The sequence below is a fragment of the Nothobranchius furzeri genome, chromosome 10 (genome assembly GCF_043380555.1).
Source record: "Nothobranchius furzeri strain GRZ-AD chromosome 10, NfurGRZ-RIMD1, whole genome shotgun sequence".
NCBI classification, from domain to species: Eukaryota; Metazoa; Chordata; class Actinopteri; order Cyprinodontiformes; family Nothobranchiidae; genus Nothobranchius; species Nothobranchius furzeri.
In genome coordinates, this window is record NC_091750.1 from 68,159,789 (window position 1) to 68,177,687 (window position 17,899).

General features: G+C 42.0%; 1 protein-coding gene across 1 annotated transcript in view; it reads right to left on the reverse strand.

Moving 5' to 3' along the window:
* Positions 1–16,890, reverse strand: part of doc2b (double C2-like domains, beta) — a 224,129-nt gene extending 207,239 nt beyond the window's left edge. The window contains exon 1 of the mRNA XM_054730968.2: positions 15,993–16,890. Coding sequence (XP_054586943.2) covers positions 15,993–16,335 — 343 coding nt within the window. The 5' untranslated portion in view covers positions 16,336–16,890. The remainder of the gene's footprint in view (positions 1–15,992) is intronic.
* Positions 16,891–17,899: the final 1,009 nt, after the last annotated feature.

Consider the following 17,899-nt stretch of genomic DNA (forward strand, 5'->3'; position numbering starts at 1 on the left):
ACTGCCCCCGCGACCCGACTCGGGATAAGCGGATGAAAATGGATGGATGGATGGCACCTTTAAGGAAATTGGGCTGGAGCTCATTTTAGGTAACATTACCAATCTCATATCATGCATAGTAATTAAAATCCAAACATCTGTGCAAAATATGATAATTACTTCAATTTAAATACTTCTATCAGCTATTTTCTGTTCAGTTCACACTTGAATAAATTATGGAGACTAAAATAAGCTCTACCTAGTGGTCGGCCTGCCAGTTAAAGGGTGCCTTTAGTATCTTTTCTATCATCAAAATGTGACAAAACATTATTCTATGATGGAAGAGAAAAAGACAACTTTGATTTAAGTAGTAAGTGAAAATAAATGTGTCGTTTTGACTCCTCGATATGTGCAGGGTTCTACTGTTTATTCTGGATGAAATCTCAGAAAATAAACATTTTGTGAATGGATTTAAAATAAAATCCATTTAGTAAATGTAAAGTGAAACATACGGTTAAATATAAAGAAGTTGTTGATGTGCTTCTGCTCTGTTTTGATCCGTTTTCCGCAGCTGATGACTAAAAGCAAACAGTGAGCCTAGCTGGTGTGAGGAGACACTGGATCTGTCAACACACGTGGCTCTGAAGCTTATCTCTCAGAAACACTGGAGTCCACTCGACCATGTGGGTCAGCATGGTCGCTTCTCCAGGCCCTGGCAGGCATGCGGTCCTCAGCAAGCCCTACAAACCATCATTAATTCATGTGGCAGAGACCCTGATGTCCAAGCAGTTTTTGATTACCCCCCTTTGGGTGGGGGTGTGGGGAGGATGGGACTCTTGGTGGGTGATGCACTTTTCTGTTTCAATTAAAATCAGAAATGAGTCACAGCGAATTAGAAAATGTTGCCGTAGTGCTAATTAACCAGCAGGATTGAGTTGTCCTCGTGTGATTTGGTTCATAAAGGGTAAGGCTCCCTCCACACCCCACCCACCCCCTCGAGGAAGCCTGCTGATGTTAGATCTTATCCCGCAGGGCCGCGACAAGCCAAACTGAGACTACCTTCAAATCACAAAAAGGAAGGAAAGCAGCTCTTTCCTTTCTTGCACTTTTAGCAGGTTACAAGTTTTATCTCCCGATGATGATGGATGAACAAATTCACACAAAGGCAGCGTTTTTCACCACAGCGGTGCTTCGGTTCACCGCCAGGAGGGAGAAATTTCTTCACCTCATTGTGATTCACATGTAGGAGTCCAAAAATGATCAGTTCAGCCTCGCAGCGAGAGCAATAAATGCGAACAAACTCTGTGTAACGTGCAGCAGTGGTCTGTTTTTAGGTACAGCTTGACCATTCAACATCTGGTCAAAAAGGAGACACGAGGCTGCATGTGTCCCCTTGAATCTGCCTGCCTTCATCCCACCAGCTGGAGCTCAGAGCCTGCAGCTCTGAACACAGATAACGAAGTGTCAGTAACAATGTTCCCCAAGGTTCAAGCTTGAACTTATCGTCCTACAGGATTCTTCATGCCTCCAAATAAGTGAACACTCGCAGCCCGGATTAGTTGCTGAATCAAAGAATGACTAAAACTTATAAGCTAGATAATCAGTAAATATATGTTTGTTTATTGCTACTTATAATAATTACATTATAATGAAATGTTTCATTAATCTGTGCTCAATGATTGAAGGTTGAAATGAATGTTATGTTGTGATTACAGTGATTGACTGCATGTTTATTTGACAAGGTCATCACCATTTATACTCACCCAAGAACAAGTAAGGTAAAGTTAAACCCATGACACAAAAATAGTCCTTTACCCCAGATCAGAGCTTCCGTATCAAAGAAAGCATGCTTCTGAGACTCTTGGTAATAGTCCTCAAACCAGATCACTCTGGTTTTTCCTCAGTTCTAAAGAAAGTTTCAGACCGGCCACCTGGAGCAAAATCCTCTTTAACCATCAAAGCTTTTGACACGTCGTCAAAACCTTTTTGCACCTGCGAAGCTGATACCGCAACAGTTCCTGCAGAACAAGCTGATATTGTTTAGACTCCTTCAGAGTCCCAGAGGCGCGGTTCCATCCATCTGTCGTGACCCGAGACATCTCTGGACTGAAGCGTCGGTGCCACGGTATTCTACAGCCCTTCAGCGCCAGAGGTCATCCGACCTCACTGACCTTCGGATCCACCAAGAGGGTATCAGAGAACGGGTGAAGTAGACATGACAGATTGCGGCCTATTCCACACGTAACCGGGGGTTTTAAAAACGAATATCCGCCCCTCCAAAAACTTGCATCCACACCACCGCGTTTTAAAAAGAAACTGTCCACACGTACCCGGATAAATACGTTGTTAAGGACATGCCAGACCTGTAGGTGGCAGTACTTCCCCCGTTCTTAACCTCGTCCTTCGTCTGTGGTCTTCCGCAAGGAGCAGTAATTCCGCTTGCAAAACCAAACAAGCAAAAAGCGCTTGGACAATTGATGGATCGGGTAGTGACAGAGCGCAGCTCTGAGGGCTTCCATGCTGTCGGCTAGTGTAAACACAGGTCGCACACGTGATGTCAGCATTTTTTGTCACGGAAAGTGACGTTGCGGACCTTAAAACTCCGGTTTTGTCCGTCCACACGCAGACACCCAAAACGGAGAAAACGCATATCTTCACTTTGGCTGGAGTTTTTAAAAAGATCCGTTTTCGTGTGAAAAAACTCCGTTTTCATGTGGATGACAGGCCAAAACGTAGAAAAATATCTACATTTTGGCAGATCCCCGGCTACGTGTGGACAGGGCCTGCGTCTGATGTGCTTTTGATAAAAATCAACTTCATAGCTTAACGCAAACCAAATTCTTTTACATCCAGAACTCAGCTCTCCTAGATACGGAAGTTCTGACTAACACCGCATTCACACATAGGTTCATGCATCACATCTAGTTCCATCCATCACAGTAAATGTTAGTTAACTTGTCATGTTTTAATTGTTGGTAAAATTAATTCTTACTTTTATAAACCTGACTGTTTTCTGAATCAAAACAAAGTGTGTACAATCCCCTAATAAATAAAGAATCCTAGAATCTTCTGATTAAACACAGTAAAGACCAAGCAGGGTTGATATTCTATATTTAGATAGAGTACCACAGCTTATTGGTCATAAGTAGAGGTAATATATATATATTGAGATCTTAAAGCACTCAATTTACCAAACCCTGCATCTGCAAGTTGGAGAAACACAGGAGAACGCTCTGAGTTCGGTCTCTGTTTTGTTCTTCTAAGCCTGCAAAATGTCCAATTTTTATCAGTTTAGTTTAAGCAGTTTTCAGAAAGTCTTTCCACTTAGCGAATTATATAACAGGGTGCCTCAAAGGAGCAAAAAATCCTTAAACTGTGACGCACTGATGTCTATCAGGGATTTTCTCTGCTCTTTATTACATCTTGCAGAGTTTCTCATCGCTGCTCTGTTTTCATGTCAAAAGTACAAAAAGAGACACCAGAAATAATCCTAAAAATACTGAATATTAAACAGATGTTCCTTCGCTTTTCTCTCCACACAAATGCGTTTGTAATAATTACAGCTTCTTTTGATGCCACAGAGGAAAAGGTCAGCGTTTTCCTTCTTAATCAAAATCTGAGCTGTAACACATCATGAAGGTTTATTGTGTTATTTGGCTTATTTTTTACTGAATCACAGACTAGTTTTAGGTGCCAAATGACAAGTCATGGAGTGAATCTCATGGAGTGAATAGTTTTCCCGTTCACCTCCTAAAGAACCTTGCACTTTTAAACTGAAACCACTGAAGTCCAACCAGGTTCCTAAATCCTAAAACACAGATTAGGAAATTAAAAAATTCTTTATCGACATCAACAGCCTACTTGACAGACAAAATTCATCGTTCTAGACCCTCTGGGGTTTACAAATGGCCCCTGGTTGCACTTTGGGCATGCCTGACTTACCAGCTACTCCACTTTATGGGGATTATTATTTATTTTACTGGAACCATACCGACATCATCTACACTAGGTTGCTCTGGGAACTCCTCTGACCTGCCACAGTGGTTAGATCTGCTCAGAAAGAATTCATTTCAATTCACATTTATTTATATAGCGCCATATCACGACAAGAGTTGTCTCAGGCACTTCACATAGTAAACATTCCAACACAGGTCAGTTCAATAAGCTAATCAGAAAATATTTCCTATATAAGGAACCCAGCAAATTGCATCAAGTCACTGACTAGTGTCAGAGTCTTTACAGCAATCCCATCGACATATATGCTGGACAATTTGTTTCTATACGCTCCAATAATATGTTTTTAAGCCAAAATGGGAGGTGGCCACCACCGCCATTTTGACCATGTCACAGGTCACGTCAAGCCCAGACAATTCCAAAAAAGGGAAGAGAGGAGGAGTTGAGGGTGGGGCTGTAAGGCTGGGATCAACTGACGACACCCGTCGAACTGAAGCGATGTAGCTACAAGCTAACCCAAAGCTAACACGGAGGTGGGAGCTAAGCTAAAGGAAGTAGCTGCCTAGCTACAACCGGAGTTAACTGTGCACAGCACCAGAGCTTCTGAGTCACAGATACGCCGGGCTGACCGCTGGGTAAAACCGGGTGGAACACAGAGGTCTCCGAGAGCTCCACAAGCCGGCAGCCGCGCAGCAGACAGGCGCCATTGTGGTCAGAGATGCGCCGAGCTGCCGCTGGGGTAAGGGGACCAAACCGATAGTCGGAACCCAGCTCCACCAACATGTTATATTTCAACCCATTTTCTAAAGTGCAGCATTATGTTAAATGCACTGGGTTTTACCCTATTACATTTAAATTTCATGGTTAAAAAGTACATGTTAAAATCTAAGCGCAGCTCAGCAGTGACCTAAAATACATAAATATAATTGTACTTACAGAAAAAAATGAAATGGAGACTCCTTGGACGCTCTATTAGTGCAATTAATGCCACAGCAAGTCATTTTGTCCAACAATTGCACAAAAAATATCCAAAAAGAACGCGCAAACTTTACAACTAATGGTCTAAGTTGAGAGACTGAAAATCCCGGAACAGTTTTCAGGCGAGGCCGAGGCTCTACTGAGGCCTTTCCCCGGAGCTAGCTCTGTGGTCACGTGGGTCTGATGCTCATTAATTATACACAATTTTAGGCTTTTAATACACTTAAACAGAAGAGTGAGAAAAAATTCACCCCCCTCAGAGTTGTCATGAGTGTAAACTAGATCATTTAAACCAAAAACATGTTCTGGAACCAGGCTGTAAACATGTTTATTTCTGCTGTGAAATTGGTATTTTTGACATGGGAGTCAATGAGGATTTGCTCACTTCTGACACCAGCCCCTAGTGGATGAGGGTGGAACTGCAATTTATTTCATTTCCGTGTTGGCTTCAATGTCATACCAGTATTATGAGGGCTTGCGCAATCCTCATACTAAGCAAGCATTTAGCGACAGTGGGGAGGAAAACTCCCTTTTAACAGGAAGAAACCTCCAGAGGATCCTGGCTATAAGCAGCCATCCACCACGACTCACTGGGGATGGAGAAGACAGAGCGCACACACACACACACACACACACACACACACACAACATATATACACCAATTAATGTGTCTATGGTAACATTGTGATTTCTTAGTAAATATTCTATTTGGTGAGAGATAAACTTTATTGTATTTATCCTAGTGAATCTATAATTAAACGGGTAAACTAGTAGTAGCACATTCAATGTCAAAGAGAGTAAAATGTTATTATCAGGAGAGGGAGAATGTTTAAATGGTTAGCAACAGTGTTCAAGACGAACATAATGGGTGCCACCCAGCCAAGGGAATTTTCAGTCTCATAGCCTTGCAAGCCATCCCAGATATGTAAATATATAGTCTGGCCATGTTCCATAAACATAGCTTTGTTGGGGGGCAGAATCTACGGCTGGATTTCAAACTGTCTCTGCACTAAATTGGACAGTGCTGGAACCAATCAGAGCCACAAACAACTCACTGCTACGGAAATCAGTCAATGGGCCAGTTTGTCATACACCAATGAAGAAGAAAGAGAAGAAGCAAATGCATCCTTTATCTACACAAAGGACTTAAGTACTTCTATCTGCTCATGTCTCAAATAAAAGCCCATGTCTAAATCAACCAAAGTTGATGCTAACCACTTAAGCAAGCACTTGACATCTGTATGTAAATGAATGTCTAACGCCACTGAGTAATGCTGAATAGTGGTCAATTCAAATTAAATGGGGACCTACGGGATAGGAGACAGGCTTAGCATGAAGACAAATAAGATGTATTTTAAGATGATCACTTTCACAGATTTCACAATTTATAAAATCACATATTTCCCGAAAGGGGGAGACTGTTGGATTAAAAACTGATATTAACATTATTGAATTGATATTAATGTCTTGACTGTTAAACATCTGGTGTTTTAAACGTAGCTTCATCCATTTATTTTACTCTGTAAATAGACAGGCCCCTGCAGGTCTTACAGGGAGGACTAGGTTTTAGGAGGACGACCTTTATCAGTAAAACTCCCTTGAGAAAGTCCAGGAACTGCTTTGTTGATTTAGTGCACCTGGAGAAAGCTTAGTCTCCCTTTTTACAGCTTTCTGCCTGTGAGTCTAAGGAATGCAAAAATGTGTGTGCGTTCATCTTTTGTGTGTGTGCTTAATAAATGCTTTCGGAGGACGTCTGTCCGAGGAGAGTGAACTGGCAACCTTTGACTGGTGTGTAATCTTTTCCTCTCCACTTTGCAAAGTCTAAATTGATTGTTGATTATTGGTATCGGTGTTGATCGATTACTAAGGTATTACTAAGGTAATCCTGGATTGATAAAATTACCCAACAGAAACTCTGGATTGTAGCTTTAACAACATGAACACATTGATGTGATCAGCAACAAGAGTAAAGCAAAGTCTCAGAAGAAAAATAAGAGAATTACAGTTAATATTTAAGGCATCGTTATAAAGCTGCCATTAATATTTGGAGTGAACTGTAATGACCGAAGCACCAGACCAACCTAAAATCAAGCAGGATGTGAAGTTGCTTCTCCTAATTCTTGTTATTTAACATGGACCATTCCAAGTACTCCATATGAGACTTGTTCCAGTGGCACCATGTAAAGAACTCAACAACAAGGCTGAATCTAAAACACATTTGTTCCAGTCATAATAAAGGTCTTAATAACCGAGTGTCAAGACATTCGGCAGCAGTTTGATGTTTGTGCCGCTTCTGTTTCTCTTCCTTTCAGCTCCCCGGGCTGCATTAGCAGCAGTAGCCTGGGATTATTTGAGATGTTGCATCACAGTCACTTATTATTCTGTTCTTTAATTAAACACCGTATTTCAGGACCATCCGTCGTTGGATGGTGGCGTACGCTGCTGACAATCAAAGACGAGATTCTCACTCTATCCTACTTTCCTGCTTGGGAATTTTTTTTCCCCCCTTTTGGGAAGCGGAGCTGACATTGTAATTATCCTGCCACACTGATGACTCTTCAGGTGATTGCAAAATCATTAAGATGACGCTCCGGCAGATGTTTCAGTCTAATAGTCTTATTAGCAAGAGGATGGAGAGGAGCCGCCGTTCTGTGTTAGCACAAACCAGCAGCAAGACAGATGAGGGCTCATGCAGATTTTGAGCTTGTAAATCAGAGTTTGTGGTTGATTTAAATCTAGTTGTGTCACCAAATTAAACAAAAAATCTGATTAATTACAGTTTTGCACATGTGGAAAAGAGTTGGTGTGTGCAGAAATGATTTGTGTATGGAAAAAAAACAGGACAGAAGGAAGTGTAGAAGTATTTATATAAACATCTATTGAAAGAAGACCATCCAATCCTCATTTAAACTGGCCAATCAGAAAGCAGTCCTAATCACAATAAAATGTGGATTCTGTGCAAATTCCATTACATGTTTTATTTGAAATGCAACCAGCGCAGTTTTCCTAAAATTATAATTATTTTTTGATTCCTCGTCTTTGGTTTCTTTTACAAAAGAAGCTTCATGCAGTGTAATGTGTCAAATGATGTCTAACAAGATGATTTTACAGCTTAATGTGATGAGTATTCCAGACAGAATCAGGCTGCAAAAACGTGTCACAAATTCTGTCGTTCTCCCAGAAGACAGTGCTTCACCATGAAAAAAGTTAGAGAATTTACTCTGCATTTCCTCTGATACAAAGTGAAATATGCTCAAAATCTGGGATTTAGGTCCTCACCTTCCTCCTTTAAAACCCCTCTCAAATGAAACTGCGGCTGATTCTTTGCTAGCTTGAATTTTTTCCCCCTTTTTCTAAGTGGAGTTTTATTGCAGCACAGCAATGATTGTAGTCAGTAGGAAATAAGGTGTTGAAAAATAAATACATTAGCAAGATTTCACTAAATGTGCGTCCTTTTAAGGTGTTTATACATCACCGTTGTGCTCCCACGAAGGGAAAGTTCTGTTTTGAAGATTTAGCACTGTTTGGGCTTGGGCTTCTCTTTTCTCTTTGTAAAATGCTCCCAAACTTTTGAACTACGTTGCCGGCTTGCCCCGATGTCTTGCTTTTTCTCGTGACCCGCCAGCTTACCTGGATAGCCATTACTGCGCATGTGCCTCAAGCAGAAAGGCAGAAAGCAGCAGGGGTGCAGGCAAGAAAAAAATCGACGTTGACTTTGTTGACATTATCATGACTGATCAACCAATTGTGGCAGCACTAGATAAAAGAGAATGAATGAATGAATGAATTATATTGTCATACAAGAAAAATTATCTTTCAGAACTCTGCAGGGGTTATTCTCGTTTATACTGAAAATTAGTAAAATCTCTTAAAAACAAATAATTGTGACTTAAGTAAATGAATGAATCAGTTGATGCACGTTTTTACCACATCACATTTTGATGTTCCAATATTGAGTATATTCCCATAATTGTTGTAACAAACAAATTCTCTAGAACACAAAGTTTCCTAACATAATTGTATGGATTTTTGGTTAAAACTTGTTTTTACGCTACTTCTGATGCGAAAATTATGAATCAACCGGTGGGAGTCGTTCATTTGAGAAAGCTTGTGCACTTGCTGCATAAATTTGGAAAAACTAAAACTATATTACATATTTCTAGGTTTACAAGAATCCACTTTAAAAATGACACCGAAGGTTTTTGAGTCACATTAGGGCTGGGCGATATGGACGAAAACTTATATCTCGATATTTTTTAGCTGAATTCCAATACACGTTATACATCTCGATATTTCTCCTCCTGTAAAATATTTACAAGTTAACTCACTTCCAGCTGTCTTGAGAAATTATGCATAAATCACAAGATAAAATGCATAAAAATGTATTGATTCTTGTCAAACTTTAACCTTAGTGCCTATTCTCTACCAGTCTCTGCTTTAGAAACACGGTACAGATACTACTAAACTTTATTTATATAGCGCCTTCACATGGCCCAAGGACAAAACAAAGCGCTGCACAGCAGAAATAAACATAAAAAATTAAAACATATAAAACCATTTAAAAACAAACAACAACATGCAGATAAAATCTAGGTGGGGCAGCAAAAAAGTGCAAAGCCATCCGTTAATGAGGCTCATCTTGAATAAAAGCTAAAGAATAAAAGTGAGTTTTCAGACGGCTCTTAAACTTGCCGAGCGTGGTGGCCTGTTTAACACATGTAGGCAGCTCATTCCAGAGCCTCGGCCCCAGCACCGAGAAAGCACGACCCCCTCGAGATTGTAGTCTGTGTTTAGGAACGACCAACAGTCCTTGCTGTGCTGACCAAAGGTTCCTTGTGGGAACATAAGGATGGATCAGATCCGATAGATATTGTGGAGCCAACTCATGTAAACATTTAAAAACAAACACCAGAACTTTAAACTAAATTCTAAAGGAGACTGGAAGCCAGTGTAGGGATGCCAAGACGGGTGTGATGTGTTCAGATCTCCTGGTACCAGTCAGTAACCTGGCTGCCGCATTTTGGACCTTCTGTAGTTTCGCTATGGAGGCCTGCGTGATGCCTGCATAAGGCGAGTTACAGTAGTCCAGTCTGGTGGTAATGAAGGCGTGGATGACAGTTTCCAGATGTTTACGTGATAGCAGCGGCTTAATCCTAGCTATTCTCCTGAGATGGAAATAGCAGGATCTGAATGTTCCATTGACCTGGGTGTCCAGTGTGAGCTCTACATCCAACTTCAACCCCAGGTTGGTGACCACAGCAGGGGCGGATTTAGGACTCAAGAAGATCCGGGGCTTAACACACAGCGCGCGCACACGCACTCGCGCGCGCGCATGCACACACGTGACACGCACTAGTCAACATCATATTTGTCTTGAACCACATCATTTTTAATCTGAAGCTACATATGAAGCATTTTCAGGGCAGAGTATTGTTCCTGTTAGTGTTTAGTGTGAGATGATAGTAAATATTCCCTTTCTTTCTCCAACAACTTTACCTGATAAGCTAACTTTAGGCAAACCAGCAGCACAACAAATATTTTCAAATAAGACTCACAAACCTGAGTCAACACCAGTCTCATCAAAGCTGGGGTTCTGTCGCCGTACTTTTGGTCTAAAAACGTCCTTATGTCCATCTTCACTCATGCGTTTCAGGCAGAGACTGCAGAAGAAGCCGGCTGCTGAAGGGCTTCTTCTTCAGTGGTGGAGGCTCAGGCAGGCTGTATACAAACTACTGCCAGCTGCTCCCTCTCTGTTGGACTTTTGTACTGCATGTTACTTCTGCGATTTAGGCCTAGTCCACACGTAGCCCGGGTTTTTTAAAAGCGAATATCCGCCCCTCCAAAAACTTGCATCCACACCACCGCATTTTAAAAACAAACTCTGTCCACACGTACCCGGATAAATACGTTGTTAAGGACATGCCAGACCTGTAGGCGGCAGTACTCCCCCCGTTCTTAACCTCGTCCTTCGTCTGTGGTCTTCCGCAAGGAGCAGTAATTCCGCTTGCAAAAACAAACAAGCAGAAAGCGCTTGGACAACTGATGGATCGGGTAGTGACAGAGCGCAGATCTGAGGGCTTCCATGCTGTCGGCTAGTGTAAACACAGGTCGCACACGTGATGTCAGCATTTTTTGTCGCGGAAAGTGACGTTGCGGACCTTAAAACTCCGGTTTTGTCTGTCCACACGCAGACACCCAAAACGGAGAAAACGCACATCTTCACTTTGGCCTGAGTTTTTAAAAAGATCCGTTTTCGTGTGAAAAAAACTCTGTTTTCGTGTGGATGACAGGCCAAAACGTAGGAAAATATCTACGTTTTGGCAGATCCCCGGCTACGTGTGGACAGGGCCTTAGATCCGGGGCTTTTCATGAAACATCCGGGGCTTCAGCCCAAGTAGCCGGGCCTAACGCCACCCCTGGACCACAGCCTTCTCAAAAGGTGCTAATGAAGGAGAGTCAATCCCTTGGGCACATCCATGTTTGTTTTTCGGGCCGAACAGGTTAGTCTCAGTTTTATTCTGGTTGAAGAACAATAAATTCTGAGCCATCCATAGCTTGACCTCCTCCAAGCAGTCCAAGAGTGGTTTGAAATAACTTGAGTTATTGCATGATAATGGTAAATAGATTTGACAGTCATCCGCATACAGGTGAAACCTGACGTTGACGCGACGAAACAAGTCACGTGCGCAGGTGAGTTGAGCCGGAGGTGAGGATCCAAATGCAGGGGAAGAATCAGACAGACAGACAGACAGACAGACCGGAACATTTAACGAGGATTTAATGCAGAACATGCAGGACAATGAAACATTGAACCGACAAAACACACAGAACTGAGAGGTTTTAAATGCATGAGGGCTGGGAGCTTGGGTGATTGGAAAACGAGAGGCAAATCAGAACTTAGAGTGAATAAAAGGCAATAAATATCATTTTTAATTAAATGTTGACTCAGTAGGAAATGTTTTTTTAATTTCTAAAAAAATAATACATCAACTCAATAAGTTGTGATTTACTCAGTATGACAACAGGCTGTGGTCAATTTTAAGTGATGCGCATAAATACGCTTACATTTTAGATTCACGACAACCAGTGAAAGTGGAACACAACAGAGCCTTGAGCAGTTTATCAAAATTATAACTTTTTTTTTTTGCATCTCAATCCATCATCTCATTGCTTACAGTCTAAAAATGACAGTATTTTCTTTAGAATAAAAATACAGATGTAATATTTATGGTGACAGCTCTCAGCCTTCCACATAAAAAATTTCAGCTGCTTTTACAGGATCAGAAAAAAAACACTGATGCATATTCGCTCTGCTTCTAAAAACACCTCTTCACTCCATCCAGTCAGTAAGTGTTGTGTCAGCCTCCTCTTGCAATAGCATTTAGTGTTGAATGGACTGTGCTTTTCTAACTTAACTTTCACGAGGCTTTTCAGCAAACAACAGGCAGTTTCCATGGTTTTAATGCAAATTACGATGTTAGACGTCTTATTTTTCTTGATGTGTTTTGGCAGACAAGCAGCATGGTAAAAATCAAGGATGGATGCTCATAAATGCAAAACATTTTAAATGGCAGCAAGTGAAATGTGTAGAGGTTTTAGTGGAGTCATAAAGCCATTACCCCCTAAACTAGGGCTGCAACGATTTGTCGACAAATATCGACAATAGAAAGAGTCGACAATTGTCGGCGTTGTCGCTAGACGTGTTTTTACCGACCGAGTGAGGCATCTCACTTCATTACAATCTCTGCCGAGAGTCGCACGTGCGCAATAGCTTCTCTGCTGAGCGCCAACTAACAGAAATTGCGGCGTCCGACACAGCGGCTACGCGTACCAAAACATCAAAGGTTTGGGAGCATTCTAGCCGGGATTCGGCGAATAAAAAGATGACCTGCATTATTTGTAAAGTAGTCCTCGCGTATCACGGCAGCACGTCGGTGGTGCATGAACACTTGAAGAGAAAGCACGTTGGACAGTTGAATGAAACAGTCTGACTCACCTCGGTAAGATATAAATAACATGAAAGCTATCTGTTTAGTTTTGGATGTACATTTTTTAAATGTATCTTTGCTTTTAAATAAGTTGATTTAATGTTATGCCCGACTGTGCCTGACAAAAATATTTTAATTTTATTTATGCATTTATGTCTGTACTGACTGGGCACTGAGCCTAATTGGTGTTAGACAGGGCATTTTTAATTACTGATAGTATGAATCGGCCTATCAGCAGCAAAGTTCAATAAAATATGCATTTTTCATTGAAGTACCCATCTTTCCTGTGTTTATGATCATTTTTCACATAATTAAAGCAATCTCGCGCAAAATTTAAGAAAAATGTAATAATTATCCGATTAGTCGACTGATCGTCAATAGTCGGTGACTAGTCGACGATTAAAATAGTCGTTAGTTGCAGCCCTACCCTAAACCTTCTAATTGTTGGTTTGTGATAAATAATACTGAGTCTCTCATATCACTGTGGATAAATTCAGATTCTTGGTGGATTTTTTTAAATTCAGCCACAGGATAGTTCTCCAGCATCAACAGCCTCTTTCAGGTTAAAGGTCAAACAGAGCAGAAATCATGGTTCCATTTTAAATCAGGGTAAATTTACCACATTTTCGGAATGAAAGTTTTCCAAAATGTGATTAACCGGTTATTGAAGCTATCAAACCGTTAATACTGGGTTAACTGTAAACTCCTCATCCACATATTGATGTTTTATCTTCACAAATAACACAAGCCTGAAGAAGTTCTGCTGTGTGGTGGAGTTGCTAATGCTAACAGTTAGCGTCTACTAGCCGAGATGTTCTCTGCTTTTTTTCCTGGACGCTAAACCAACAACAGCCTTCCTCATCGTGAGTCTATGAATGTTCAGTGACAGGGTGACGTAGATCTGTCAGGCTTTGCTAATCCAAGAGTTTGAACGTCTATTTTCTATGAGAAGCTAATGCAGGAGATAGGTGTAGGAGACTATTTTCATGTTCAGCCTGCATGAAAAACTCAAGAGCAACTGATAATTTCTAAAAATAATATATAAAAATGGTTTCGTGAACCTGCTTTTGACGTAATTTGATCAAATAAAACGTCTTTGACGTCATTCATGACTATGGCCGTGGATGCATTTGGCTCACTGCCAAAATGGCCGCTATTTGCTGACGTCTTAGCAAATATCTTAAAGGGGTAAACTTTGTATGGAGACACAACATCTAGGGGGACCGAGTCTGCATATTTTCACCATCACCTTTTCCCCTCCCAGAAGTGTCCTGGAACTCACGTGGAAATGCAGGTAATGATGAATCATGACATCTGACCTTAAAGATCAAGTCACCCCTACCAGAGTCTTACTCCACTCCCACTTCTAGTTTGAAAAATGCAACAAATACTTTTGCCTAGCAGACTGAGAGGGTGGATCCGCTAACAAATACAAACACACTCAGACTCACAACGTCACTGTGACATGCTAATGTACCAGCTAACGTCATAGGGTACTTCTAAGCCAATAGCAATATCAGATTTAAATTCAAATGCAGTGCCGAGTTTTTACCTGAAGAGGGCGCAACACTGACAGTTTTAGGCAGAATGTTTAAATTTTAACTAAAATGCACTAAAGTGCCAAATTATTCACTACATGTGTCTACAGCACGATTAGACACGCATTTATGTTTATCAGCAAAAAAAAAGTTAATTTGGGGTGACTTGCTCTTTAAACATGTTAGCTCTGCTGTGATTTAGATGTTTTGGTTCTTCTATTGATGAATGTTGAAAAAGTCATATGTGGCTTTTAGAGACCTTTTCGCCTACTTCAGGTTCTACGGAAGCCATTTCATAAGTTGGTAATCAGGTTTGAGTGCAACTGAATTTTGTATTCACTCAGGTTATCTTTGATAAGGAAACTTGCTGATCCGAGACATTTTTATGAGGAAAAAGGCAAAAGCAAAACCAATAAGAAAACAACAAGAACAAAAATGCATCAGAGTCTCAATAAAAGAATGAAATCTATCAGTTTCAAAAGTTTTTCTTCACAGAGTCAAGTCCTGGTTTCCTTGTGGAGGTCACACAGCAACATCTGTCAGCCTACTGTACCATCCCCCCCCCCCCCGCTGTCCTCCAACCCTCCGGGCCAGATCTGGATTAAAGCGGGTGGTGCCCCCCCTTTCCCCTTCCCAACATGCCACTCTGGATGGATTAACTCCTGTAGAAGCTGCACCACTGTCACACATTAACCTGCAATCACAAGCCTCTTGTGCAAAGCACAGCCGTGACAAACCTCCAGAACGGGCTGCAGGTGGTTTCGGTTCAGTTTGTTTTTTTTAGAATAAAATCACTGCTGGAGCAGATACACTCACCGTTTCTGGTTTAAGCAACAAAATCTGGTTCTGACCAGTTCCATCATTTAGTTTTCCAGAACATGCCAGCAAAATATTGTCTGTGATGTGGACTGTCTGAGGTGTTTATTATCGATTGCCCTAATTATCTGGCCACTCAGAACTGCTATTTTAAGAAAAATGTTTTCTTCCAGGTGTGGGCACACATTCCATCCTTTGAATGTGGTTTGAAAATTCACACAAACCAAAATGACTCCACAGTCCAAGTGCAGTACGTGGAGGAGCTTCGAGATCACTCAGCGCAAAGCTGCGACTAATTTCACTCATTCAGCTCGGTCAGGTTGTTTGACAGCACAGACCCAGCGCCCCGTAGACACCGTTCATTTAACAATCACACTCATACAACGCCGACAGCCTCATGCAATGCTTTGTTCCAAGAAAAATCACATGCATCATTCTTCCAACTGAAGCAGAGAAGATGCAACAGGAGGGGGGGTGGATTCATTGCAACAGCAACAGTTGGCTGCCAGTCGGCGGAGAAGCAAAGAGTTCGATGCAACACAGACTCAAAACACGCACGTTTCTGGTAGCTGAAGACACAAAGAGACAGCTGACGGGAGAGGAAGGATAAGGTGACGGAGAGACACCAGGCTGAAAGGACGCCTGGCAACCGGTGGCAAAAATGGGGATGGAGTGATGAGGGAAGTGAGAGGGGACAGACACACATGGAAAACAGTGACAGATAGAAATCACCACTCACTGGAGTCATCCGAGTCGTATCCCTCCACATCCGGCTCCTCGTCCTTCCTGACAGCCTGCGGGGAGGCAGAGGCTCCGGCACACGCCCGCTCAGGGTTGTCTTCATTGGAGCGGTCACTTTCAGCAGCGGCGGTCGCAGAGGCAGCGCCTGAGGAGGTGGAGAGGGCAGAGCGCAGGGGCCCAATGTGGCCCACTGGCTGGGGCACAGCAGGGGGGAGGCCCCGCGGGTAACGGGGGAAGTAGTCCGAAATCTGCTTGATGGGCTGGATGGGGCCAGGGCACACATCAATGGCCATGTGCTCCTGGATGCTGATGGTGGGTTTCTCGCCTTTGCGTTGTGTCATGCATGCGGTCCAGCCCGGAGCCTACTCCCAAAACCAAAGAAAAAACAAAAAAACCTGGAAAAATAAATAAATATACACAGACCCACCCGGTGCTCTCTCTCCTGTTGCTTCTCTGAAGAAGGTGGCTATCCTTGGTGAATGCTGATAGGTAGACAGGTCCAGGTGATGTTTGGATGTTTCCACACAGGTCTACATGGAGACCCCGACCATGCCGTCTGCCAGCCTCACACACACACACACACACATTCACCCTCCTGCTCTCTGCTCTTCATATACCCCCACACTCTACCCACATCTGCGCCGCCTATCAGAGAGAGACGGAGCCGACAGAGACTAGTGTGTGTGTGTGTTTGTGTGTGTGTGAGGCAGAGGGAAGGGATTAGAAAAGGAGGAGGGAGGGATCAGTTGATGTCACTGCCTAGCAACCGAGCCGTAAACAGGAACCGTTGGCTGAGGTGCTTAATGATGATATTAACCCCATCCATCTGTCGAAGGGAGGGAGGGAAGATCCAAAGCCATGCCACACTCACACACTAGGTGTGTGTGTGTGTGTGTTGGGGGGGGGGGGGGGGGGGACATTGCTTGGTGCTTCAATATGAAAACTCAATAAGGGTTAATTTATTATTATTTATCAAAGGTTCATGATGTAAGAATTGTACAGGAAAATAATCCAAACAGTCTAATGTCTCAGTCATGTTGGAAGGAAGGTTGTACTGAAGCAGGTTTATTCTCAGCTGGTTGGGAGGTTGTCAGATTCTCTCCTTTCCAAAAAATCTGAAGAGGCATGTAGTATTTGTTTACAATCGGAGTCCGCGAGGCTGCTGAGACTGCGCAAGCTAACACTGCAGCTCCAGCGTTTGTGAATAGACACCGACAGGCAAAAAGCTCCAGAGTTGATTTAAGAACCAAAGCCAGTAACTAGAGCGACCCAGAAGTTATTTGTTGTTCCCCTTATGAAACCACGGCATTTTTGTTTTATTCCTATATAACATGAAGCAGACTACAGGCTATCGTTGAGCTAACAATGTTAACGGTGAATTAGAGGCAAATAGTCGGCTCTAAAAATATCTCAAACTACTTTTATGATTACCAGCAACTCAATATTACAGTGAAATGTGTGTGTTAAGTTAATGAGTCAATTGTGGTGTTTTAATTCCTTTAATGAGTCGTTCAGAATGATAACAGCAAGCTAATAGTGAGACGGTAAATACTTCCTGTAATGGCAGAGAAATATTAAAACACCTAAAACATATGACCATGTATTAATCTCAATTCAATTCAATTCAATGCTTTATTTATAAAGTGCCTTCCCCTGTCAGGGAGCCCAAGGCGATGTACACAGTACATAAGAAATGTTAAACACAATGAATAAATAGATAATAAAAGCAATTAAAACAGTGCAAGGAGGGTAAAACATTGATGTAGATCTAAATCTACTTAGCAACTTAAGGTTTATGACTCGTCTTTGCTCCTTATCTAGAATATTCTGGTGCTGATTTATGACAGTCAGCCATAAAACTCACGGAGCTATAGTGAGAAAGTGACTTATGGGTTTTGAAAATGG